The 26254-nt window shown below is 40.8% G+C and overlaps 1 protein-coding gene across 1 annotated transcript in view; it reads right to left on the bottom strand.

The window, feature by feature from the left end:
* LOC122552750 (serine/threonine-protein phosphatase with EF-hands 2-like) overlaps window positions 1-26254 on the bottom strand; it is a 61520-nt gene that overhangs the window by 13270 nt on the left and 21996 nt on the right. The window contains exons 3-12 of the mRNA XM_043695670.1: window positions 22807-22830; window positions 19676-19803; window positions 17437-17494; window positions 15019-15197; window positions 13375-13489; window positions 8005-8051; window positions 7734-7900; window positions 4045-4081; window positions 3789-3938; window positions 76-456 (exon numbers count right to left, since the gene is read on the bottom strand). Coding sequence (XP_043551605.1) covers window positions 76-456; window positions 3789-3938; window positions 4045-4081; window positions 7734-7900; window positions 8005-8051; window positions 13375-13489; window positions 15019-15197; window positions 17437-17494; window positions 19676-19803; window positions 22807-22830 — 1286 coding nt within the window. The remainder of the gene's footprint in view (window positions 1-75; window positions 457-3788; window positions 3939-4044; window positions 4082-7733; window positions 7901-8004; window positions 8052-13374; window positions 13490-15018; window positions 15198-17436; window positions 17495-19675; window positions 19804-22806; window positions 22831-26254) is intronic.

Genomic DNA, 26254 nt, shown 5'->3' on the forward strand with positions numbered 1-26254 from the left:
ACACGGTGTCGTACAAATCAGTCTTTTGTATTTGATACCTTATAAATCAAAATATAAAATTTTATGCCAACACACCTGTTTCCATTCATGCTTATCGAAGTCAAGGATTTCTTGAGTATCTGAATCTAACATGGGCTGTGATGTTTTAGATTCTTCATACGTGTTACTGAATCCCACTTTTCTACGACATTTGTCTAGTTCCTCCTCAACTGAACACCTTACTCTTCGAGAGATTTCCTTTTCCTTTACACATGTTGTGCCAGAACTCTGCCCCCTCTGATTCTTGTACGTATGAGAATGAAGGTTAAAGATGCCGGATAACAAATTCTTCCTTGGAGTTTGATCAGATTTGTTCATACATTGCTCATTACCCCCATTGAAGTATTGTTTCTGATCTGACACTTGCTTGCTCCATTCATTCCTTTTCCTTTTGTGTGGCCTCAAGGCTGAAACATACTGTCATAAACAGATGAGTTTTCTTTCAGAAAGAAACACCTTTGTGGTATATTTGCATTCTATCTATTGATTTGAAGGTCTTATATCTGACACACCCATTGCATTTGCAGCAGTTCAGTTTAATGATATTGACAAAGCAGCTACAAATCACATTTAAACAGATAGGAAAATAAGCATGAACATAGAATGTATTAAATAAGGATAACCAGTTTCCTTAGCTATAGCAATTAACCTCAACATCTTCAACACAAGCTGTTTTTGATAAATCTGTACAAGTAATCAACTTAATTACAGCATTCAGATTTTGTGCTTTTAAAGTGATAAATGAGTTTAACCATAACTGTATGAAAAATTAATGCATGTTAACTGTTCTATTATATTTCTACATTGCAAATAGTGACACATTTTCCAAATGTGTGTATTTGGCTGCAATGTGCTCTGGGGTACCCTTCGTGACATTGTGAAACATGCAAGGTAAAAGCAAGATTTTCTTTTCTTTTTGTATAATATATTGTGATGAAATCCTCTATTTGCATCAGTTGCTTGTCTTGAACAAGCCAGTGATCTGTGGTAACACTTAAGGAACAGATACTAGCATAAGTTATGAGGTGACAACATTAAGTTCTACCCCAAAATAGCAGAGGGGCTTATAGCAATGAAGACTGGAGCGGTTGGTAGCTCTGTGTTGTCAGATGTCAGGAAGAAGTTCTAAGATTAGCAGGCAGTTAATTCTTGGGGTCAGTGCTCAGAAACCATCCTCAGAAGGTGAGAAAATAGGCAAGTTGCTTGCGTTGTGCTGAGGGAAGCTGTAAGGGGCTCAGATAAAGCCTGAGAGTATTAATACTTCACTACCGCGGAGAGTGGAGTTTGAAAGCTTCACCAGCAGCATTTTCTTGACATAAGTGAAAATGATTAATACTCAGAAAAACCCAAGGGTTTTACTGGTGACACTTGCTGTTTGTGAAAAGACAGAGCTCTGCCTGTGAAGGAGAACATTTTCTGCAGGCCAGGGGAACAGTGACCCAGAAAAGGAAGGTGACTGACCGTAAAAGGAGCAGTTATTGATGCAGGCTGTTTTGAAGTGGCCCTTGCGAGGAAGTTTCAAGATTGGCAAATGTAAAGAATTGTGTTTGTCTATGAGGTTTAATGAGACTTAGTGATTCTCCATGACATTAACATTTGGGAGAGACGTTAGGAATTGCTGAAAAATTAATGGGGGCAGTCTTGATAGCTTTTGCCATTTGTGCACTGTGGGGTGTTTTATCACAGTCTGTTACCCATCCTAGTCACGTTAATCTGGGTATTAGAAGTAAATTGTGCCTGTACTGTCTTATTGTTCTAACTGTCTTTTACTGTTTGTTCAAAATTGTGGAAATGTGCTTTTAATTTCTGAATAAGTCTCCCAGATTTCACACTTTTTCTACTTTAGACATGAAAGCTGGCTAAGAACCATTAGCTTTTAATAAATTCAATGGTCCTGTCTTGGTTCACAACATATTTTGGGGATCTTGTGGAGAAAAATCCATGAACAAATGAGTGCTGGGATCGATTGAGGTCAAGGATGGTTAACATTTTCACTGTGAATTTTACTGGCAATGTTCAAAAGTAAAACAAATTTGTCAGTTGTTAAAACTTTTCTGGGAGAAAGTGAGGTCTGCAGATGCTGGAGATCAAAGTTGAAACTTTATTGCTGGAACAGCACAGCAGGTCAGGCAGCATCCAGGGAACAGGAGATTCGACGTTTCGGGCACAGGCCCTTCTTCAGGAATTCCTGACCTGCTGTGCTGTTCCAGCAATAAAGTTTCAACTTTGATCTCCAGCATCTGCAGACCTCACTTTCTCCGAGAAAAATCCATGAACAAATATGAGTGCTGGGATCGATTGAGGTCAAGGATGGTTAACATTTTCACTGTGAATTTTACTGGCAATGTTCAAAAGTAAAACAAATTTGTCAGTTGTTAAACCTTTTCTGGAAAGGGAAGATTTATCTGAAGTGATTTGCACGAATTAACAACAATGAAGTTACGAGTTAAAAGCATGGATTAAGAAAACAAAGGTAGTTGAGGTAATAGCACAACATTTAGGATTGGAAGAGCAGGCTAACTCAAGCAGATCACATCTTGCATTGGTTAAAGGTCAGCTGCAGATGAAGTAGCAAGAAATAGAAAAGGAGAAAAGTAAAGAGAAAACATAAATTTTAAAAAGGCGAATGGTTGAACTTAAACTTCAGAGAAAGAAGTGTAAGGCAGTAAGAGAATAGGGACCATAGCATGATGGAAATTTCCAATAAGAATGGAAGATATACAGTTTAATCTGAAACTGGGCTCTTCAGTCTAAACCAGGGTAATAATGAAAATATGAGGAGGAATTTTCACTGTAGTAGGTTAGGAAAATACATTTGAAGATTCGAGGATATAGGCAATGGCTAGTATTTAAAGAATCAATGCTTGATTTTCAAACAAGCATAGAATCTTCTAAGGCAAAAATACTGAGCATGGAAAGTGAGCAAGCCATGGCTAACAGGGGAACTCTAAGGTATGGTTAGATCAAAGGAGGAAGGTTGTATGAAGGAGGACAAAGGAGCAGCGCTCCAAAAGCTTGAGATTTCCAATAAACCTGTTAGACTGTAACCTGACATTATGACGATATTATGGACTTGTGGGCAGAAAATCTCATGATCTTGAAGGAGTGAGTTCCACATCCAAATTCTCCTCATAGTCTCTGTGATGATGCCTATCATTATCAATTTAACTCCTAACCAGTTACTAACATGCAGTAAGGTACTTCATGATCAAAGAAAGGCACTTCTTTATTTAGGCTAGTTAGTGGTATTCCTGTACCACAGTACACCAGACAAGCCCAGTGGGATCTCTAGACTTAATGAGTTTGGATCAAACCTTCCATATAGTGAGTTTCCACAAGAAATGGAAATATTTGCTCTTTAATCCCTGTTCCAGTTATATTTAAAAAAAACTATAAGGGTAGTCATCATGTATAAAGGAATACTTTGACCCTTCACTTTGTCTTTGAAAAGATAAGCCAGACCTTTTTTATTGGATGAATTGATTTGTTTGATCCAGCCCATGTTACTTTAGACCTTGATGCGTTTTCATACTCATCCAATCAATATTGAAGAGTGATTTTTGAAAATTATAAAAAAAAGATAAATTAGCATTGCTAAGAGTCTTCTGCATGTCCCATTCTGCTTAAATAAAAATAGAAGCAATCAAGAGAAAATATATCCAGGGTTCCTTTGCAAAATAAAAGTAATTAGAATAGTTTGTTTCATAATTCAGACATATATTTTGTTATCTTAAGTGGTCAACTTATACCTTGTGTCTGTCAATCTTGCTCAGGAAATCCAAATCTGTTGCTTCTGAAATACCTCCATGTAAAATCAATACTTTTTCGTCTATAATTGTAGCTAATGGCAACCAACTGAAAACACTCTGTATTAATTTCAGTATTCTACTGCCATGCACCTAGGACAAGCATAAAAATTCATTAGTGTATGGAAAATATTCAAACATTCCAACATTACGTTGTCAAGAACTTGTAGAATAAAGAAGTGGTCATTCAAATGTTTACCTGATATTTCTGCATTACTTCCTTTGTGAACCCATATCTGAAATGGTAAAATTTAACTTAATATTGGAAAAATTATATTATGGGAATGTTGAATGGTTTATTGTAATATATGCTATTTTACTGCATATTTTTGTATTACAGGTAGACGATACTTTATCCGAAATGCTCAGGACCAGCTGTTTTCCAGAATTTGGAATTTTTCGGTTTTCAGTTTTCAGAATAAGTGACAGTTTAATGTGAAATTTTTAAAAGTCTTACCGGAGGAGCAGACTTCTAAGTAAGAACAGGACGGTCACTGCTTGGCCACGCCCCCTCACATCGCAGCTGAGTGACACACATCAAGTGGGTGTCGACTTGGGTTAACTGTTTGCTCGCCAAACAACCTTGTTAATGAGAAAAAAACTCCACAAAAAAAACCTTAGGATTTCGGAGCTTTGTGGTTTTTAGATGTTCGGATTAAGGATCTTCTACCTGTACTTAATATCTGGTCATCTAAAATGTCTAATAATAAGTTATAAAGTAAATAGTGCAATGTCTCATATCCAAGGCCTAGTTAGACCACATCTCAATTGTGCAGTTCTGAACACCAATATTTGGAAAGGGCAACTGGCCTGAGTTGGAGAACAGTATTGAGTATTATGAGGGTTCAACAGCTTAAATTATGAGAAATGATTCCATAAGCTAAGTTCATATTATCTGGATCCTAGAAGGTTAAGGGTAGATTTGAAAGTTTTATTTTAGCAATTGATGGATCATGGAGATGATCAGCTTGGAAACCCTTTTGCCCAACTCACCTAATATCCTAAATTACTGTAGTTCCGTTTGCCAGCATTTGGCCCATTTTTGACTAGAAAGTACACAAATTCCCTCCTGGGAAATGATGGCCTATTACCGGTGAGCAACACTTCCAAGAGTCCTTGTATCGCAAAAGATATGTACAGTTTTTCTATTGTTGTCCTCATGTTTGATGAATGAACTCTATGTCCATTTTAAATGACTGAGAATGTTGAGCCCATGAAAGGACCTGCATAGTCGATATGTAACTCATAAGGTAGATAACAAGAAATTCTTTTTGCTGATGGCTAGACTAGGGCAAAGGGGCTTGGACTTATAAGGGTTGTATTTATGGAATTCAGAGCAGCAATAATTGCTTTAAGGTAGGACTTGCATTTGGAAAAGAATGAACTAATTAGGGATAGTCAACATGGGTTTATGTCTTGGATCACATATTTGATTGAGTTTTTTGGGCAAGCGACGAAGATGATTGATGAGGATAGAGCAGTAGATGTTGTCTGCGTTAGCTTTATTAAAGCCTTTGACAAAGCCCGTCATGGTAGGCAGGTCTGAAAGATTAAGTCACATAGGATCTATGGTAAGTTGGATACAAATTTGGTTTGGTCATAGAAGGCAGAGAATAGCTGAGGAGGAATGTTTTTCTGACAGGAGTTCTGTGACCAGTGGTGTACCACAAGGATTGATGCTGAGATTTCTGTTGTTTGTAATATATAAATGATTTGAATGAAAATATAAGTGCAAGAAAGTGAGGACTGCAGATGCTGGAGATTAGAGTCAAAAGGTATGGTGCTGAAAAAGCACAGCCAGCTTCATTCTGAAGAGCTGAGTTTTTTCCAGCACCACACTTTTTGAAAATGCAAGTGGTCTGATAAGTGATTTGGTAAGTTTGCAGACAACACAAATACCGGTGGTATTGTGAATACTGAGGAAGCTTTTCAATGCTTACAGCATGATATAGATCAGTTGGAAAGTTGAGAGGAAAAATGGTAAATTGAATTTAATCTGACAAGTGAGAAGTGATGCATTTTGGGAGGTCAAATGCATGGGGAAAGTTTACAGTAAATGGCAGGACTCCTAGGTGCATCGATATACAGAGAGATTTAGGGATATGAATCCATACTTCCCTGAAAGTGGCAAAACAAGTGGATAAGGTGATAAAGAAGGCATGTTTGCCTTCATCGGTCAGGGCATTGAGCATAAAAGTTGGCAGGTCATGTTGCAGCTGTATAAAAGTTTCGTTAGGCCACTTTTGGAGTAGTATGCACAGTTCTGATACCAACACTATAGGAAGAATGTGGAGGCCTTAGGAAGGGTACAATAAAGGTTTCCCAGGATGATGCCCCGATTAGCGTGTACTAGCTATAAGGAGAGGTTGAATCAAACTTGGATGGTTTTCATTTGAGCATTGGAGGCTGAGGGGGCAACCTGATAAAAGTATCTCAAATTATGAGAGGCATGGATATGGTGGACAGTTGGAATCTTTTTCTTAAGATACCTATGTGAAATACTAGGGGGCATAGGTTTAAGGTGAGGGGGAAATTGTTTTAAAGGTAGTTTTTTTTACATAGGAGTGATAGATTCCTGAAACATGCTGCTGAGGAAGGTGATAGAAGTAGAGAGGATAGCAATGTTTAAGAGGCACTCAGATGGAGACATGAACAGGTAGGGAATAAAGGGATACAGACTGTGATCAGGCAGATAGGATTAGTTTAGAATGGCATCATGGTCAGCATAGACATGTTCCTGTGCTCTACTGTTCTATGACCTGTGATTCACTTCTATCTCAATCCAAATCAATTGGTCAGTGGGAGTGCTGGCCACTGCTGGTGTGTATGTATGCGTGTGTCTGTATGAGGGACCAGCCTCTAGTGTCTGAATGAGAGAATGACAGCAACAAGTTTCTCATGGGCCCGTGGAGCCTGCGATTTGAGAGTGCCATCCTTACTCAACATCAGCCCAAGTAACTAATGCAGCTGAGCGTCCTGCATGAACCTCCGCCACCAAAGGCCGGTATACAATCAGGGTTCTTTAACTGCCCATACATTGATGACAGAAGTGCCTCAATAAGCCCAATGACGGCATCCCTCACTCCATGTAGCGTTGCAAACCGGGTGGGCAGTGGGAAGACCACCCAGTGGAATTTACATGCCCCACCACATACCAGCCCCACCTCAAAGCTGCCGACAGGAGAACGTAAAATCCAGCTCTTTAAAATTTGAACCAGACCATTCAAGAGGAAGTTAATAGATTAGCAAAGAGTGGTCGAAGTTTTGAATTCACTCCCACAAAAGAGGTTAGTAATTGATGTTTAATAATAAAAATTAGATCAACAAATATGAAACCAAGATGGTTGACTAGAGTTAGGTCTTAAATCAGCCGTGATCTAATTGATCAGATCAGACTTGGAGTACTAATTAATGCCCTGCTTCTTAATCCCAATTGGTAATGCCTATTTCAGCTGTTGTATCTCTGAAGATGTGTTCCAACTTCTGTTAGAAATTCATTTAGAAGATCTACATTGTCTGAAGAGATGCTGACAGTCATCTTGGTTTTAAGGTGTGGACTTCTTGCTGTGTAGAATTTCAACAATAGCTAGTTACTTTGCTATGTCTTGCCCATTATTACTGATAATATACTCATTACTATTCATACTTACACTTTGATAATCTGTGTTGACAAGTTATACAATGACAAAACCTGTTAAAGCTGAGTTCCCATTAAGGTCTAATATAATTTTTTACATGCATATTTCTAGAAATAGTCATTAGGCAATGATTACAAGCAAAAATTCTGACTAATGTCCACCTAATTCTCGTCTAGGCAATTATCACTTCACATGCACGTTGAAACATTGGAGAGAATCAAAATGATGGTAAATGAATTATGTTATGTACCTTAAGTTGATGACATGATCTTCATGGTTTCCTCTGTTTAGATAGATTGTTTTTGGATAAGCAAGTTGAAATGCAAACAGAATTAGCAGAATCTCAATGGAATGTTTCCCTCTGTCAACATAGTCTCCGTTAAAGACATACACCTTTTCTGGTGATGGCAGTCCGTTCTGGTTAGGAAACAGAAATAAATCTACATTGTAACAGAAATGTCTATTGTTTCAGCACCATATAACAATTCTGGCAATTGGCTTTCAAAAATATGCAGGCATACCTTATAAAATATTAAAAATAAGTCATCCAAATTTCCATGTAAATCACCTATGAATTCCATAGAGAAAATATAAATTATTGATACAATTTTTCAACAGAAATATGTATACTCAAAGATTATATAGTAAGAAAAACAAACTGCAATAACTGAAAATCTAAAATAATGAAAGGAACTGCTGTTAATACTGTTATGCTCCCAGCTGATGTTACTATTGGACAAGTCTGATCCCAACTGAATTCTGGGACATTTTTTAGTGTTGTCGTTAAAGAGTGGGTGGTCATTGAAACATAAGCATGCAACATTACGGATTTGCTTTTCACAATAAAACAGATATTTATTAAGCAAAAATAATGAAGGCAAGATGAAATAAACCAAACAGTTTTCTTACCAAACAAGCCTAAAGATTTTGGAACATGGTGGCTCAGTGGTTAGCACTGCTGCCTCAGAGCGCCAGGGACCTGAGTTTGATTCCAGTCTCGGGCAATGGAGTTTATTTGATTAGATTACCTACAGTATGGAAACAGGCTGTTTGGCCCAACAAATCCACAAGACTCTCCAAAGAGCAACCCACCCAGACACACTCCCAACCCATGTTTACCCCTGACTAATGCACCTAACACTATGGGCAATTTAGCATAGCCAATTCACCTGGCCTGCACATCTTTGGACTGTGGGAGGAAACTGGTGCACCCGGAGGAAATCAACACAGACCGAGGAGGGAATCAAGCCTGGGTTCCTGGTGCTGTGAGACAGCAGTGTTAACCACTCAGCTACCGTGCCATCCACAGAGCAAGTAGTGGAGGCTGATACAATTTAAATAAATGCAAGGTGCTGCATTTTGGAAAGGCAAATCAAGGCAGCACTTATACACTCATTGGTAAGTTCCTGGGGGGTGTTGTTGGACTGCAGGTTCATAGTTCCTTGACAATCGAGTCGCAGGTAGATAGGATAGTGCTTTCCTTTATTGGTCAGTGCATTGAGTATAGGAGTTGGGAGGTCAGGTTGCAGCTGTACTGGACATTGATTGATTAGACCATTTCAGAAAACTGTGTGCAATTCTAGTCTCTCTCTTATTGGAAGGATGTTGTGAAACTTCAAAGGGTTCAGAAAAGATTTATAAGGATGTTGCCAGTGTTGGAGGATTTGAGCTATAGGGAGAGGCTGAATAGGCTGGGGCTGTTTTCCCTGAAAAGTCGGAGGCTGAGGGGTGACCTTATAGAGGTTTGTAAAATCATGAGGGGCATGGATAGGATAAATAGACCAGATCTTTTCCCTGTGGTGGGGGAGTCCAGAACTACAGGGCATCCGTTTAGGGTGAGAGGGATAAAATTTAAAAGGAACCTTTTACACCGAGGGTGGCGCGTGTATGGAATGAGCTGCCACACGAAGTGGTGGAGGCTGGTACAATTACAACATTTAAAAGACAGCTGGATGTGTATGAGTAGGAGGGGTTTAGAGGGATATGGGCCAAGTGCTGGCAAATGGGACTAAATTAGGTTAGGATATCTGATCGGCATGGAGGAGTTGGACCAAAGGGTCTGTTTCCATGCTGTGCATCTCTATGACTGCTTTATTGTCATTCTCCCCTTAGGAGTGGACTATGCAGGTTGTCAATATACAGACCAACCTGAAAACTATACAGGATGGATGATTATTCAGGAGAGAAAAGCATAGCCTGCATTTGAAAGTCACTCTTTCTACCACCCTCAATGCCCAACCATTACTTATAAAAACTGTCACATGGTCAAATAACTACCGGTGCTTTAATTTATTATTGTCATACACATTGTCGTTAGGTACAGTGAAAGGTTTTGTTTTGCATGCTGTATAGGTAGATTGTACGATACAAAGTGCATAGGGTAATGGAACAGAGCTGAAAATGTATTGCTGGAAAAGCGCAGCAGGTCAGGCAGCATCCAGGGAACAGGAGAATCGACGTTTCGGGCATAAGCCCTTCTAATGGAACAGAGCAAGGACTACAAGGTTACAGCTGCAGAGAAGGTGCACAGACATGAAGTTTAAAATTTGAGAGGTACATTCAGAAGTCTAATAACAGGAGGGAAGAAGATGTTCTTGAATCTATTCATGTGTGTATGCAAATTTGTATATCTGCCTGATGGACAAAAGTGGAAGAGAGTACAATCATGGTGGGAAGGGTCTTTGTTATGTTAGTTGCTTTCCAAAGTCAGCGGGAAAAATAGATGGAGTCAATGGATGGAAGGCTCGTTTGCGAGATGGACTGGGCCATGTTCACAACTCTCTGTAGTTTCTTGCTGTCTTGGGAAGAGAATTGCCAAACCATGTTGTGATGCATCCAGAAGGTATGCTTTGTATGGTGTATCAATAAAAATTGATAAGAGTTCTTGTGGACATGCTGAATTTCTTTAGTCTTCTCAGGTAGTAGAGGTGATTGTGTGCTTTCTTGCTTCAAAGGCTTGTAGCAAACTCCATGGTTATGTGGGACTGCATAACTATCACACACAAAAGATGGTCAATAGGCATGTAAGTTGAAACGGAAACTGCCAATTTGGTCTCACCCACTTTACACTTTTGGTAAAAGTTAAAGTTTCTCATATAATTGAAAGTTCGACCCCTTGCTTAAATGTGGGTGAACTCTGACAGAAATGGCCTGTCTGTAGGACATAGAACCTTACAGTGCAGTACAGGCCCTTCGGCCCTCAATGTTGTACCGACCTGTGGAACCAACCTGAAGCCTATCTAACCTACACTATTCCATTCTCGTCCATAAGCCTATCCAATGATCATTTAAATGCCCTTAAAGTTGGTGAGTCTACTACTGTTGCAAGCAGTGCGTTCCACGCCCCTACTACTGAGTAAAAAAAACTACCTCTGACATCTGTCCTATATCTATCACCGCTCAATTTAAAGCCTCGTGCTCGCCATCACCATCTGAGGAAAAAGGCTCTATTGTCCAGCCTAACCCTCTGATTATGTTAAATGTCTCAATTAAGTCACCTCTCAATCTTCCCTCTAATGAAAACATCTTCAAGTCCCTCAGCCTTTCCTTGTAAGACCATACCAGGCAATATACTGGTAAATCTCCTCTGAACCCTTTCTAAAGCTTCCATATTCTTCCTATAATGCAGTGACCAGAATTGTATGCTATACTCCAAGTGCAGCCGCACCAGAGGTTTGTATAGCTGCAGCATCACCTCATGGTTCTGAAACTCAATCCCGACCAATAAAAGCTAACACACCATATGCCTTCTTAACGACCCTTTCAACCTGGGTGGCAACTTGCAAGGATCTATGTACCTGGATACCGAAATCTCTCTGGGTTTGTTACTCAATACCAGATCTAATTTGGCCTTGCCCCTTGTTGGCCTGTTTACATACTGTGTCAGGAAACCCTCCTGCACACCTTGGACAAAAGCTGACCCACCTAAAGTACTTGAACTACAGTATTCCCAGTCAATATCTGGGAAGTTAAAGTCCCCTATAACAACTACCCTGTCACTCTTGCTCCTATCGAGGATCATCTTTGCTATCCTATTCTATACATCTGTGGAATTATTCAGAGGCCTATAGAAAACTCCCAACAGGTGACCTCTCCTTTCCTGTTTCTAATCTCAGCCCATACTACCTCAGTAGACAAGTCCTCAAACATCCTTTCTGCAACAATAATACTGTTATGCTATTATGTTAAGTCTATGTTATTGGGGGCCATGGTTTATATGAGACCCAGTACACCAAAGGTGAAGTGTGGTAACAGGCTTTAGTCCCTCGCCCGCTGAGGGAGGGTGAGTTCAAGGCAAGGATCAGGATCCTGACAGAGTCATATAGCATGGAAACAGACCCTTCAGTCCAACCAGTTCACGCCAACCATTTTCCAAACTATACTAGCCTTACCAGCCTGCACTTAGCCCGTATCACTCCAAACCTTTCCCATTGAAGTTCTTATCCAAATGTCTTTTAAATGTTTTAACTGTATCTGCATCCACCCCTTCCTCTGGCATTTCATTCCACACACAAACTACTCTGTGTAAAACAAAAAGTAGCTCCTGCCCTTTTTAAACCTTTCTCCCATCTTAAAAATATGTCCCCTAGATTTGGACTTCCCCACCCTGGGGAAAAGCTGCTTATCATTCAGCTTATCTATGCCCCTCATGATTTTATAAACTGCTAAGGTCACCCCTAAACCTCCTATGCTCCGGTGAAAAAAGTCCCAGCCTATCCAGTCTCTCCTTATAACTCAAACCCTCCAACATCCTTATAAATCTCTTCTGAACCCTCTCCAATTTAATAATATCCTTCCTATAGCAGGGTGACCAGAACTGCATGCAGTACTCCAGAAGAGGCCTCACCAACATTCTGTACAACGTCAATGTGACGTCTCAACTCCTATACTCAAAGCTCTGAAGGCAAGCGTACTAAATGCCTTCTTAACCATCCTGTCAACCTGTGATGCAAATTTCAAAGAATAATGTACCTGAACCCCTAGGACTCTCTGTTATACAACACTACCCAGGACCCGACCATTGTTTGGAAAAGTCCTAACCTCCAACTTTTTTATTAGATTAGATTCCCTACAATGTGGAAACTGGCCCTTTGGCCCAACAAGTCCACACTGACCCTCCGAAGAGTAACCTCCCAGACCCATTTCCCTCTGACTAATGTACCTAATACTTTGGACAATTTAGCATGGCCAATTCACCTGACTGGCATATCCTTGGATTATGGGAGGAAACCCACACAGACACAGGGAGAATGTGCAAACTCCACACAGATAGTCGCCCGAGGCTGGAATTGAACTCTGGTCCCTGGCGCTGTGAGGCAGCAGTGCTAACCACTGTGCTGCCCCTAACTTTCAGAAGTTTCTTTCTGAAAAAAAGAGCTACTTATGAATGCGTATGATAGGTATCTAGCCTCTGCTTTCGACACATATGTACAAAGTACAGTCCACTTCCATTTGCCAATGGCCATATTCCCCAAACCCACAAACCAAGGGAGGTCTCGGTAATAATAGCCGTAGGTGAAGGCCCACGTCCTGTCACTGGATGGACCAGCCCAATTCTTTCTTTGTCTAATTACAGTGAGGAAAAACATCAGGGGTATGGGAAAGAGCAGGATTAACAGATTCTTCTTTAAAGATCAAACAAACGAGGTTGAGTCAATAGGATGTTGCTGTACAATTCTTTAATTTTTCCTGATGTAAAATAACCACATTAAAGTGAAATACAGTCTGCAGTAAAAATTAGTGCATCAACTTTGTCCTGTGATTTGCAATGTTTTACGAAGCCTTAATCAATGCTTAAGCTTTATAAAGCACTCAACTAAATTATTGTTCTACATAATCTACATCTGATTTATCGATGCCTTTTAATTGCAGTGAAGTGGTAAAATTCTTACCGCATATCGTAATTTCTTTGCTGTAGGAGGTAGAAAGGTGGTTGATATTTGGCAAATGCTCCAAATGCTTCCTGGTTTCATTGAGAAGCTCTAATACATAGTGAGCATGTAGCTGCTACTGAGAGAAATGCAGTGAGTGTGACAAATTGCAGGCACGTGCTTGCAAACATATTTGAATATTGAACCGCAGCAATAGATTGCTTAAAGTTACAGAGGCCTTGCTTAAATTCTTTTAAACTTATTTAAGTATACTGTAAGTGGCTGCTTATTGCTTTTCATAGAATTTGTATGAAGTATTCTGTCCTTGTGATTTTTCACTATTGACAATTAATATTTAATTTACTATATTTCATTTGTGTCCCTTCTCAGGGATCCTCCAATTTATTAGGTATTATTATATTTAAACCTATGTTTATTGACTATTGCATCCTCCCTTTTCAAAAAATTGTTTCACTGATAGGCTTGGTCTTGTAACTTAACCAGGATGAAAACTTTGTTCTGGTAACATAGGAAGATAGTCAAAACCATTTACATGGAAGCAGGAGGTGGCCATTTGGCTCTTCAAACTGACTTCCTTCGCCATTGGAATAGAACTAGAATTAAAATTAGGTTTCTTATCACATGCACTCAAGTTCAGGGATACACGAGTACAGTGAGAAGTGTATAAAGTCACCATTTTCGGCGCCATCTTAGGTACAAAGATGCCTAGGTACAAAATCCTAGGTGTAAATTTAAAATATAAAGAAATAAAGGTAACAGTTCAGCATTCCACTCCTTCTAAAGCAAGAGTCCACACTAGGCTTCACTTTGAAGCCAGGAGTCCACGCTGGGCCTCACATCGAGGCTAGGAGTCCATTGAGTCTGCACAGGCCTTCCACAAGGCCAAGAGTCAATCAAGTCCATCCCCGCTGGACTTCATCGAGGCCAGGAGTCCCTCGAGTCTATGTGAGCTCACCTCTCCACCACTAATGCCATCCAAGGAATGGAGGTAAGTAGAGAGAAAGGAAAGAAAGAAGAAAAAGAAAATAAAACAAAAAGAGGAAAAAGAAGAAAAGAAACGACGGAACAGACGAGCTCTGGCTTAGGAGCCAACTCTGCTGCCATCTTGGAATTATATCTTGGAATAGTGTCCACTTATGGTCAATATTTGGATTTATTCTGGACTGAAGCATGTAAGTTTTCCCACAATTCATAACGTCCACCAATCCTTTACCAAAGTCGCAATTAAATTTGAGACTTAAAATATTAATCTCTCAGGATACCATATATCTTTTATGAATAATTCCTGTCTATATTCCCTTATAAATTCTCGACCTTTTAAAAATAATTTTACCATCCTTCCCGGACTTTGTTTTGAGGATCCCAAACATCTCACCCCATTTATGTCAGTTCTGATGATCATTACCTTCTTACCGATTTAGAATTGCACATTCAGTGTTATGGATGACGTTTTGATTTGTGCTTTCATTTATGCCTCAGAACTCTTAAGGCTTCTCAATGTCTTTTGATAGTCAGAGCCATTTACCCTTTCACTAGTTATCTAAATGAGCTGCCCATTGTATGGGTCATCTGAGTTCCTTTCCAGAGATATTAGACTTTGTATTTAATTGAAAACTAAAACGATTTTGATATCTAAATACTTACTTGTTCATTTTTGAAAGCTTCCAGTAAGGCAGTTACATGTGCAGGGGTGAGCGGGAAACAGAGATGGGGTCCAGTGTAAGAGCCTGAAATCTCAATATTACTGTAGATGCATTGATTATCCTGTTCTGCATCCTTACATGACTTATTTGGCTGAGTAAAAATTTGGGAAATATGATCTTCTGTGAAGGGAAAGATGAAAGTTAATATTTCTTGATGATGATATAAGTATAATACATGAGATTCTGACTTTGCCACATCAACATTTACTGTTAGGATTTCAGAACGAATATGCATTACAAAACTGTAGTTTATTTGATATAATGCACTTTAGATTTATGACTGTACACCAAACCTGTGGCTGAACCTTACATTTGTTGGTTCAGAACAGATTATACCATGTTTTTTTTGGAGGGCTCAATTGCTCTGGGGCTACATTTTATCAAACATGCCTGTAACTACCTACCTTACCCCAGCACCCCTCATGTTCAGTTCCAGCCCCACCTTATCATGAGCTGTACCAAAGCAACTCACCACTGCCAGATCCCATTAAAAGCCCATAGGACACCCAGTGAAGCACCATCAGTCCAGAGGTGCATTTCTGTTTCCTGACATTTGCCCAGACATGGCAGACAGGGGAAATTAGTGCCCCACTGCATGGACGGAGAATTGGAGATCATGCTGGTTTGGGTGGTGTAGGGGCAGGACCTCCTTTACCTCCAGTCCCAGTAGCGGATCCCACCATGCCAGTCTGGTCCACAGTGGCCACCAGGGTTGGAGCAGTCTCGGATCTCAAAAGGAATGCTCAGCACTAGAGCATTTTCCACTCCATCTGTGTAAGTGCCATCGTTTTCTCTCCAAAACCTCCCACTCACTCTATCTCTGCTACTGTATCCACCTCCCACCCTGCTCTACCACTCTCCCCATTCGTGCAACATCTTCTCTCAGTCACTCTCACCCACCCTGACCCCTGACAGCACTAATGTTATTTGCTTTCTCTGCTGCTTAATTGACACCGATGTTAAATAACAGATGTGCCATCCACTTTCATTTCTTTAATGCCTGTCTCTCATTTTTGAAGGCAAACAACCCCAAATAGGACAGAAAGATGGGTAGTAAGCTCCTTGACATTCGGATCTTCAACCCTTATGTGGGGAATACCCTGATTCTGACCATGTCCAAGGCCCTAGGCTGCTATCGGATGCTGCCCTTGACCAAGTGTCCCAGAATTCCTTGAGTGGAGACGACTCCCCTTTGACTTGACTGAGGCCGACTGACAACCACAACAAACCTCCTGGCTTTGTGTCTGTGTTAAATGACTTTGCAGCTTGCACTTCGGTGTTTTTTCTCTTTACCTCAGCTCAACTAACTGTGTGGATCAGTGACACAGGTTAAGCAATTCCTCATGGCTGTTCCTGCTCCAACACTGAAACAGACTTTCAGCCACATCAGCAACAAAGAAGCTCAAAGGAAATTTCTGGCCATGGATTTGAACTGCACTGCACCAGGCCTGCAACAGCCCATGGGGAAGATTCCCAAATGTGACTTCCTTGAAACTGGGCAATTCTAGCCAAGCACAGCTCTTTTCATGTTGCTGTTAACACTATGGAATTTCCCTGCAATAGGCACTGAATAGATTCAATCTGTAACTTCAGCAGCCTCAGCAAGCAACTCGATTGTTCCCATAAAAATGGCTGTCGAGTGTAGCCACAAACTGCTTCGACTCCTTCAAAACGATTACAGGTAGCCTGAGTAATTTTGACTTTGTACAGTGATGTAGCGTGTCGGTGCATCAGTTGCCTCTTTTTCCTCTGTCCATAACTTTATTTCTGTTGAGTTTGACAAATAAATATCGAGAGAGAAAATTAAACTGGGCTGGTGATTCACACTCATCCATTTTACAAAATTGCACAAACATACACAAACTCCTGTTGTCCTGAGATAAATACATGTTTGATATGACAGTCGAGTCTCCCACTCTTGTTATCAGCTTGAAATTTCCCATGTGAGTTTTATAGTTAAGCAGCTTTTATATTGGCTGTGTTTTAATTCGGATTCAACAAGAATGATGTTGATGAGCCAGACTGCAGCACTCACACTGATATATCCAACTCGCCTAGCCACAAACAAGAAAGAAAAATCTTTTTAAAATCCTGAATGCTGAACAGAGAAAAATTTTGGTTTGAAACAAACTTGTGCTTTCATACAGTGTTACCAGACGTTCTATTTGTCAGTCTCCCTCCCAAGGCAGGGAGAAGCTCAGTTACACATCCATCTTAAGTACTAGCCATTCTAGATATTTTCTACTCAGGTTCGTAAAATTCTCTCACACACACACACACACACACACACACACCCATTCCTTCCCCCCCGAGGTTGGGACACTACCATTGCACAACAATGCTGTTTTAAACAACTTACGTTCATTGCCAGAAGCTGGAGTAAAGTGGTCCATCGAATAACTGAAAAAGTCATGCAGCTGTGAAACCGGGAAAAAAAAAATCTGTTACTGGAAGTAGGGTAGTGAATGGGAATAGTATCATCAGTTACAATTTAAGCATCTACTGTGTCAGTGCTAACAAACACAAGCGGGTACCATTTACAAACAGTGAAGTCTCATGCAAGTAGCCATTCTACACGTGACTATTCAATCAAAAGGAAAATCACATTTGGTGTAGACGCTGGTCTCATCCAAGGCATGGAGCCCTTGAGAAGATCAACTAATTCATTACAAACCAGTGACAAAACCTAATTAATTTTGTGCAGTGTTTTAAATGAATCCTGAATCTTTCCTTTTGAAAATTACACACTAATTCCTTGAACTGCTATTTTTGGTAATCTCATAGGATTAATTCGATTTGGGTCAGTTGTGGTTCTGTGGATGGCTTTTTTGTATTGAGCCAAAAAAACTGTAGGTGTGCATGCTACTTCACGAGCTGGAGTTTATGGTGCAGACTGATGTTTGCTTAAAGTCAGTTAAATATTGACCCTCCAGGCAAATCCATCCTTCAGCCTTAATATTGGGGTAGGCTAAATTATTTGAGCATAGGACTTATACCCTTCAGTAGGAGTGGCTGTCCAATCTGTTGGGTGTGTAAGGGTGACATCTCAGAGAGTGCTTCCCATAGTGCACTAACCACCTTCCAAATGAAGTGCCCTTGCTTCCTTGAAACTAGTTTTCATTTAGGGGGGGTACTCTTTCCTGCCTGCCAACAGGGTCTACCAGTTGTCATGGGTAGTGTGTTATCCGTGTCAATAGAACTGCTAACCAGGCCAATTGATGTTTAATCATTCATTTAAACATGGGGGGCAGACTGCTGATTCCATCCATGGCACAAAGTGGCAGTGAGCTTACAGCTGGATAGGTTACTAGATCTGTTTATGTGTCACCCAGTTGAAAACACATGAAATCCATACCCAGGCCTGAAGTACAAAAGTCAAAGACAACACTCCAATGAAGCAATGCAGTGGAGTCAGAGCTGCAGTCTTTCTGATAAGCCTTTTTGTGGCCTACTTAGGCGGATATAAATGATTCCATATTTCAAAGAGAGTGATCCCTAATATCCTGGCCAATATTTATCCCTCAACATACCATAACCAGATTTTCCAACCATTGTCACATTATTGCTGGTGAGAGCACACTGTCTCCACCTGGCTGCCAACAGTGACAATATTTCACGGACTGTGAAGTGTTTTAAATTGTTATTTGGTCCTGAAAGTGATACATCAATAAAAATCTATCTTTCACCATAAACATCTTTACTGGTCTCAAGGCACGCTGAAGGTAACAGGATCATCTTAGGAAGTTCTGGATTGCTCCAAGTTTCATGGCTCTATCATTCTGTTGTATTTCATTAATTGTGATAGAGATGAGGCGTCATCAGACATGATTTTCAAATGTAGCCCAGCACCTCTATCCCCACCACTGGAAATGGGCTTTGGGGTTGCCTAGGTTTAAAGGTCAAGTTCACGGAGCCAGGCAGTCTCCTGTCACTGTGCATCCAACCTGGAAACGAAAATCAGGGATGTCGAATTTATAGCACAGATCTGGGTCATTCAGCCCAACTAGTCCCTGTTGATGATTATACTCCTCATGCGCCTCTCATCCCTCTTACTCTAACTTTTTTAGTTTAACCTTCCATTCCTTTCTGTCTCTCACCTCCTGTTGACTGCTTCTACACTATGCAATTCTACTACTCCTTGTAGCAATTGTAACCATTTAAACTAATCTTTGGATAAATGATACCCTCTTGAATTTATTAATGCCATGGTTAATTTTCTGAAACACCTTTCTGTTTGGACTCTGTCCAGATATCTCCACACTATAGACTGTGGTACTGGCTTGAATTTTGTGAAAATCCAGTGTCCCTTCATCTTGCTGCTAGAGTAGAGTTAGAACCAGTATGAGAACAAAGGGCCAAATGGCCGCCTTTCATATCACTAATTCTATAATTTAATTCTTAAATGAGGATGGTCATGTCCCATCATTGTGATTGAAATTCAATTCCCTTTTACAATCTAGTTTGGGAATCCTCATCCTGAAAGAACTTGGTAGAAATTTGGCCTGATCTCTGGCCCTATGGCTAGAGATTTTGAGAGGTGAGGACAGTATCTTTTCATGATATATAGCAGACCACAGTTCAAATCTGTTCATTCTTACCTTGATTTGATCCTGCTCTCCTGCATACTCAATTGATTGAAAAATAGTCCACGTGCACCGTCTGCGAACTTCCAACCGGGCAACATATTGACGATACCACCTCTGAATGAGAATGGCAGCCTTGATGGCTGTGAGGAGGATTACATACAAATGCAAAAGAAATTACTTAGTTGCAGAGTTAATTCTCCTCTTCTTGGTTGGGTAGCAGTGAAGTGGGACTTCCACTTGACTGTTGGCTTCTGCATCATTGACCCTGACTCATATTTCCTGGGTCAAGGCTTATTCATTTTGTGGCATGAGCTTCCTGCAGGATTCCAGCCTGCAAAAGGAAAGTAATATTCTGCAGAGGGAAACAGCATTTATTTGTAGGCTCTGGTCTCTGACACAGGCTGAAGAATTGTTGCAACTTGAACCCAGTATGTGTGCTGTGCCTGAAGGCAGATCCCTAGTCCATTGTCTGTTGATACTTTAACCTGAGCCAATCTCTCAGTTGTTTCAGTCAATAGTTGTTTGCAGTTGCCTTCTACTCCCAGGCCAAGAGTAAAGAGACAAGGCCCACATCTATCCCTGTGAAACAGGAATTGAACCTGTGTTGTTTGTATTATTCAAAAAACACGTCAGCCATTTAACCAAATGATCTAACTGGCCCAATAATGTAGAGTAGGGGTATATAAAAACAAGCAAGCCTTCTAAAAGGCATTACAATGAATGAATAGCTTTTTACAAAGGTATAGGGGCAGATGATTAAGAAGAAATAAAATAAATAAGGAAATGCATTGAATCCCTATGGAAAGTGATGGAGCAGCCTGCACCTGATTACTGATGAATGCCTGTCAGGGTGGTGGTAGAGATGCAAGGAATGAGTTATAAGGTGGGTTGTTTCTGTGGCACTTTATGCCACCACCCTGGATGTCCACATTTCAGCAAATCCACAAGGATTGGATTCTTGTCAAATCTGATGAAATATCACCAATTTTTCTCTGTCTGCTGACTGAATATTTTCCAGCATGTGCTGTTTTGATTTCAGTTTTCCACCTCCTGCATATTTGATTTTGTTGACCTTGGGCACATTGTGCCAATTCTCATTGTAGTTGTAGTGTCTCTGTAACAGACAGTCATCTCCCAATGTGTTTAACAGATATGTGAGTCAGAACTTTCAGAAAGACAGCTTGGCAGGAATAGCCAAGCAAGACTGCACAACTTCTTGAATATCATCTTCCATACAATGCCTCTGAAAGCCTGAAACACAGTGATTGCAATGCCATTGCAAAATCATGGCAGTTAGATATGCAGTTACTAACACTATCTCTGTCAATAGAGTCTTCCATCACATTTTCATTTCATTCATTTGTCATTTATCTGCTGGCAGGTCCCAGCCTAAATTATTCTGCTTACCTGGCATTCTGTGCTTTTAATGTACTTTGTTCCTTTGAAAGCAACAATTTGATTTAAAATTCCCATTCTTGTTTCAAATCTCTCCCTAGCCTTTCGCCTTGCTACTTCTATAAGCTGTCCCTGCCCACAATCCTGATGTGGGATATAGGTAAAGCAGAGTTACTTTTGCAATCATTATTGCTTATGCAAGGTAAATTAACTCACACCAGTGCATAATTGTTTCAGCCAAGAACTGAGTTAACAAGAATGAAAACTATGTGAAGGAAATATATAATTGTTTTGCATTAGCTAAAATGTGCTTCAAGAATGAAATGTGCCTGCAAACAATGGTAGATGTTACAGACAAATAGATAAGGTGCTGTGAGGGGACGGGGTGTAGGTTAAGCTAGATATGCCTGTACAAACAGTAGTTATAAGCATCTATTTCCCGCTTCTGTAAAAACAAAAACAAATCACAATCAAGAGATCATAAGGCCCAGTATGGATGAAGAATGGGAGGAAATGTTACAAGCAAACGAAACAGATGGCAGTAAAGGAGGATATACCTAACAATGGACCACAGCAGGATATGGTGAAATGGCCGAGCAAAACTTGTACTTTATTATGCACAAGGCCGGATAAAGCAAGCGATAAACAACAGTAATGGGCGCCGGGTTGAGAGAAGTGGGAGATGTAAACAGGGGAGGAGCAATGGAATAAGTGGGGGAGGAGCAAAAGAGAAATGAATTGTATATACGATATGTACTTACTAAACTCTGTGTCTATTTTAGACATCACACTTACAAGCGTATAATAAACGATACTGCTGCTTCAGATCTTGCCTTTGACTGAAATTATTGAAGTGAATGAGTTCTATTTCCCACATTGGGATGTCTGTGCTCCTTTCAGTCTGACCTCTTCAGCACTTATGATTTTAATTGCCGCACTATTAGCAAGCAAAGCTTTCATCTTTCTGAGCTCTGGAACTTCTTTCTTAAACATCCAAGATGTCCTTTCTTCTTTTTGCTCCTTTGAGATGTACCCTCAAATCTATCATTTTGACCAAACATATGATCATCTGTCCTAATATTTTCTTAGGTGGCTCTTTTTCAAAGTTTTCTTTGTAGCTTTGGGACATTTTATTACACGACAAGTCACTATATAAATACAGTGCAAGTTATTTTGGGTATTACTGACCTTAGGTTAGGATTTTATCTAGCCAAGACTATTTGTGACATCATTACAGCCAATGTGGTTGACTGCTAAGTGTTCTCTTAGCTGGTCCAACAAGCTAATGAGTTATAATAAAACTCCATCAGAAGATTAGCGTTATTTATCAATGACTTCCTGAGAAATAAGGATGGATAACATCACTATCCCAAGAATTCATTCATGGTTAATTATTCTTCTGTTGATAGTTCTATAATAACATTGAGTTGGTCTAAATAAATTAGTAATCACGGTACTCTCCTTTAATAGCACAAACTTTTACTAAATGTTTTTAAAGCTGCAGTCCAAACATATTTGCATAGCAAATAATGTCATTAAACAGCAGCATAGATAAGCGATGCCACAATAAGCCTCTAGTGTTAATTTGAGTGCTGGAAACAACTACATTGCTGGGTGCATAATACTCAATTTATCTGACTGTTTAAACAACGAATTCTATTAAATTAAGTAAAAGTAAAAATATAAAACCAGTATAAGACTGATTTTACTGTAAGGAGGCTAAGAGAATCAATGACATTATTTCTTACCTGTCCCAGCTGTGCAGTGATATTCTATAATACATAAACATACAGAGAAGTGAATTAGTTAATTCTGTTTATGAAGAATGAGTTGCTTAGACACTAGGACACTAACTGAGCAGTTTATTTTACTTATTCATTGGGAGTGGGCATTGTTGGCTAGGCCAATATTTATTACCCTCCTGTGATTGTATTTGAGAAGGTTAGCAGCCTTGTTGAAGTGCTGCAGCCCATCTTCTGTAAGTAGGCCCACATTATTGTTAGGGAGGGAGTTCCAGGATTTTAACATAGTGTCAATAATGGAAGGGTGATATATTTCCAAGCCGGGATGGTGAATGGCTTTGGGGGGAACTTGTAGTTGGTGATGCTCCCATGTATCTGTGCTATTGCCCTTCCAGATGGTAGTGTTCATTTGTTGGTTAGGTGCTGTCCAATGAACCTTGATGAATTTCTGCAGTGTATCTTGTAGATGGTACATATTGCTGCTAGTGTGCATCTGTAGTGGAGGGATTGGATATTTGAGGATGTGCTGTCTTATAAAACAGACTCCTTTGTCCTAGGTGGTGTCAAACTCCTTGAGTGCTGTTGGAGCTGCACCAATCCAGGCAATTGGGGAGTACTCCATCACATTCCTGACTTTTGCTTTGTCGATGGTGAACAGGTTTTGGTGAGACAGGAGGCGAGTTACTTGCTGCAGGATTCCTAGCCTCTGACCTGCTCTTGTGGCTACAATATTTATCTGGCCAATCCACTTTAGTTTCTGGTCAATGATACGGGGCATGCCATTGAATGTCAAGTGACAATGGTTAGAATCTCTCTTATTGGAGATGGTCATTGCCTGGCACTTGTGTGGCACAAATGTTGTATGCCACTAATCATCCCAAACCTGGATATTGTCAGGTCTGCTAAATTTCACCAGCTGAAGAGTTGGGAATGGTGCTGCCGACTGTGCAGGCATGAGTAAATATCCCACTTCTGACCTTATGATAGAGGAAAGGTCATTGATGAAGCAGCTGAATATGGTCAGGCCTAGGGCACTACATTCAGGGACTCCTACAGACATGTCCAGGAGCTGAGATGACTGTCCTACAACAATCACAACCATCTTCCTATGTGCCAGGTTTGACTCCAACCATTGAAGCTTTCTTTTTTAAATCCCTACAGTGTGGAAACAGGCCATTTGGCCCAACAAGTCTACACCGACCCACCGAAGAGTAACCCACTCAGGCCCATTCCTTATTGTCCCACATTTACCCCTTACTAATGCACCCAACCTACACATCCCTAAACACCATAGGCAATTTAGCACGGCCAGTTCAAATAACCTGCACATCTTTGGACTGTGGGAGGAAACCGGAGCATCCAGAGGAACATAGAACATAGAACAATACAGCGCAGAACAGGCCCTTCAGCCCTCGATGTTGCGCCGACCTGTGGACTTTTCTCAGCTTGTCCCCCTACACTATCCCAAAATCATCCATGAGCTTATCTAAGGATTGTTTAGATAAAAAGATTAAATCTCCCTAATGTGGCTGAGTTGACTACCTATGCCCTTACCACTCTCTGTGTAAAGAACTTGCCTCTGACATCAGTCTTAAATTTATCACCCCTCAATTTGTAGTTATGCCCTCTCGTACAAGCCGATGTCATCAACGGCGGCACGGTGGCACAGTGGTTAGCACTGCTGCCTCACAGCGCCAGAGACCCGGGTTCAATTCCCGCCTCAGGCGACTGACTGTGGGGAGTTTGCACGTTCTCCCCGTGTCTGCGTGGGTTTCCTCCGGGTGCTCCGGTTTCCTCCCACAGTCCAAAGATGAGCAGGTCAGGTGAATTGGCCATGCTAAATTGTCCGTAGTGTTAGGTAAGGGGAAAATGTAGGGGTATGAGTGGGTTGCGCTTCGGCGGGTTGGTGTGGACTTGTTGGACCGAAGGGCCTGTTTCCACACTGTAATGTAATCTAAAAAAAAAACGGAAACCCATGCAGACATGGTGAGAATGTGCAAACTCCACACACACAGTCGCCCGAGGCAGGAATTGAATTCGGGTCCCTGGCACTGTGAGGCAGCAGTGCTAACTACTGAGCCACCGTGCCACCCCTCCCTGATTCCCATTGACTGCAATTTTGCTAGGGCTTCCTGATTGCACATTTGTTCAAATGTGGCCTTGATGTCAGCACTTTTGTCTATATTGGACCAAGGCTATAATGAGATCAAGAGTAGACTGGCCCTAGCCAAATACAATCTAGGTGTCAGCAAGCAGGTTATTCTTATGCAGTGTTGGTGACAACTTCCATCATGTTAATGATGGTTGAGAGTAGAATCATGAGGGAGTAATTGGCCAGCTTGGCTTGTCCTGCTTTTTGTATATGGGACAGACTGGAGCATGTCTTCAGTATTATTGTCAGAATGTTGACAGGGCATTTGCAGTATCTAGTGTCTCCAGCCCTTTCTTGATATCATATGGAGTGCACTGAATTGAATGAAGACTGACATCTCTAATTTGGGGGACCTCCGAAGAGGCCAAGGTGGACCCACTTTGCACTTAAGGTCATAGAGTCATAGAGATGTATAGCATGGAAACAGACCCTTCAGTCCAACCCTTCTATGCCGACCAGATATCTCAACCCAATCTAGTCCCACCTGTCAGCACCCAGCCCATATACATCCAAACCCTTCCTATTCATATACCCATCCAAATGCCTCTTAAATGTTGCAATTGTACCAGCCTCCACCACTTCCTCTAGCAGCTCATTCCATACACGTACCACCCTCTGCGTGAAAAGGTTGCCCATTAGGTTTCTTTTATATCTTTCCCCTTTCATCCTAAACCTATGCCCTCTAGTTCTGGACTCCCAGACCCCAGAGAAGAGACTTTGTCTATTTATCCTATCCATGCCCCTCATAATTTTGTAAACCGGCCTAACCAATTACCTGTACAGCTGCAACATGACCTCCCAACTCCTCTACTCAATACTCTGACCAATAAAGGAAAGCATACCAAACGCCTTCTTCACTATCCTATCTACCTGCAACTCCACTTTCAAGGAGCTCTAAACCTGCACTCCAAGTCTCTTTGTTCAGCAACATTCCCTCGGACCTTACCATTAAGTGTTTAAATCCTGCTAAGACTTGCTTTCCCAAAATGCACCACCTTCTGGCTGAAGCTTGTTGCAAATGCTTCAGCTTTATCTCTGACATACTGGGCCCTATCATATTGTGGATGGGGATATTTGTGGAGCTTTCTGCTCTATTGAACTGTTAATTGTCCATCATGTCTGCCGATCTGATCCAATCACTTAGCTCTGTCTGTTCCTTGCTACTTATTCTGTTTGGCATGCAGGCAGTCCTGTTTGGTAGCTTCTCCAAGTTGATACCTCACCTTTAAGCATGTCTGGTGCTCCTTCTGGTACGCCCTCCTGCATTCTTCATTACACCAAGTTTGAGGGTAATGGTAGAAT

Source organism: Chiloscyllium plagiosum, chromosome 1, assembly GCF_004010195.1.
Source record: "Chiloscyllium plagiosum isolate BGI_BamShark_2017 chromosome 1, ASM401019v2, whole genome shotgun sequence".
Lineage (NCBI taxonomy): Eukaryota > Metazoa > Chordata > Chondrichthyes > Orectolobiformes > Hemiscylliidae > Chiloscyllium > Chiloscyllium plagiosum.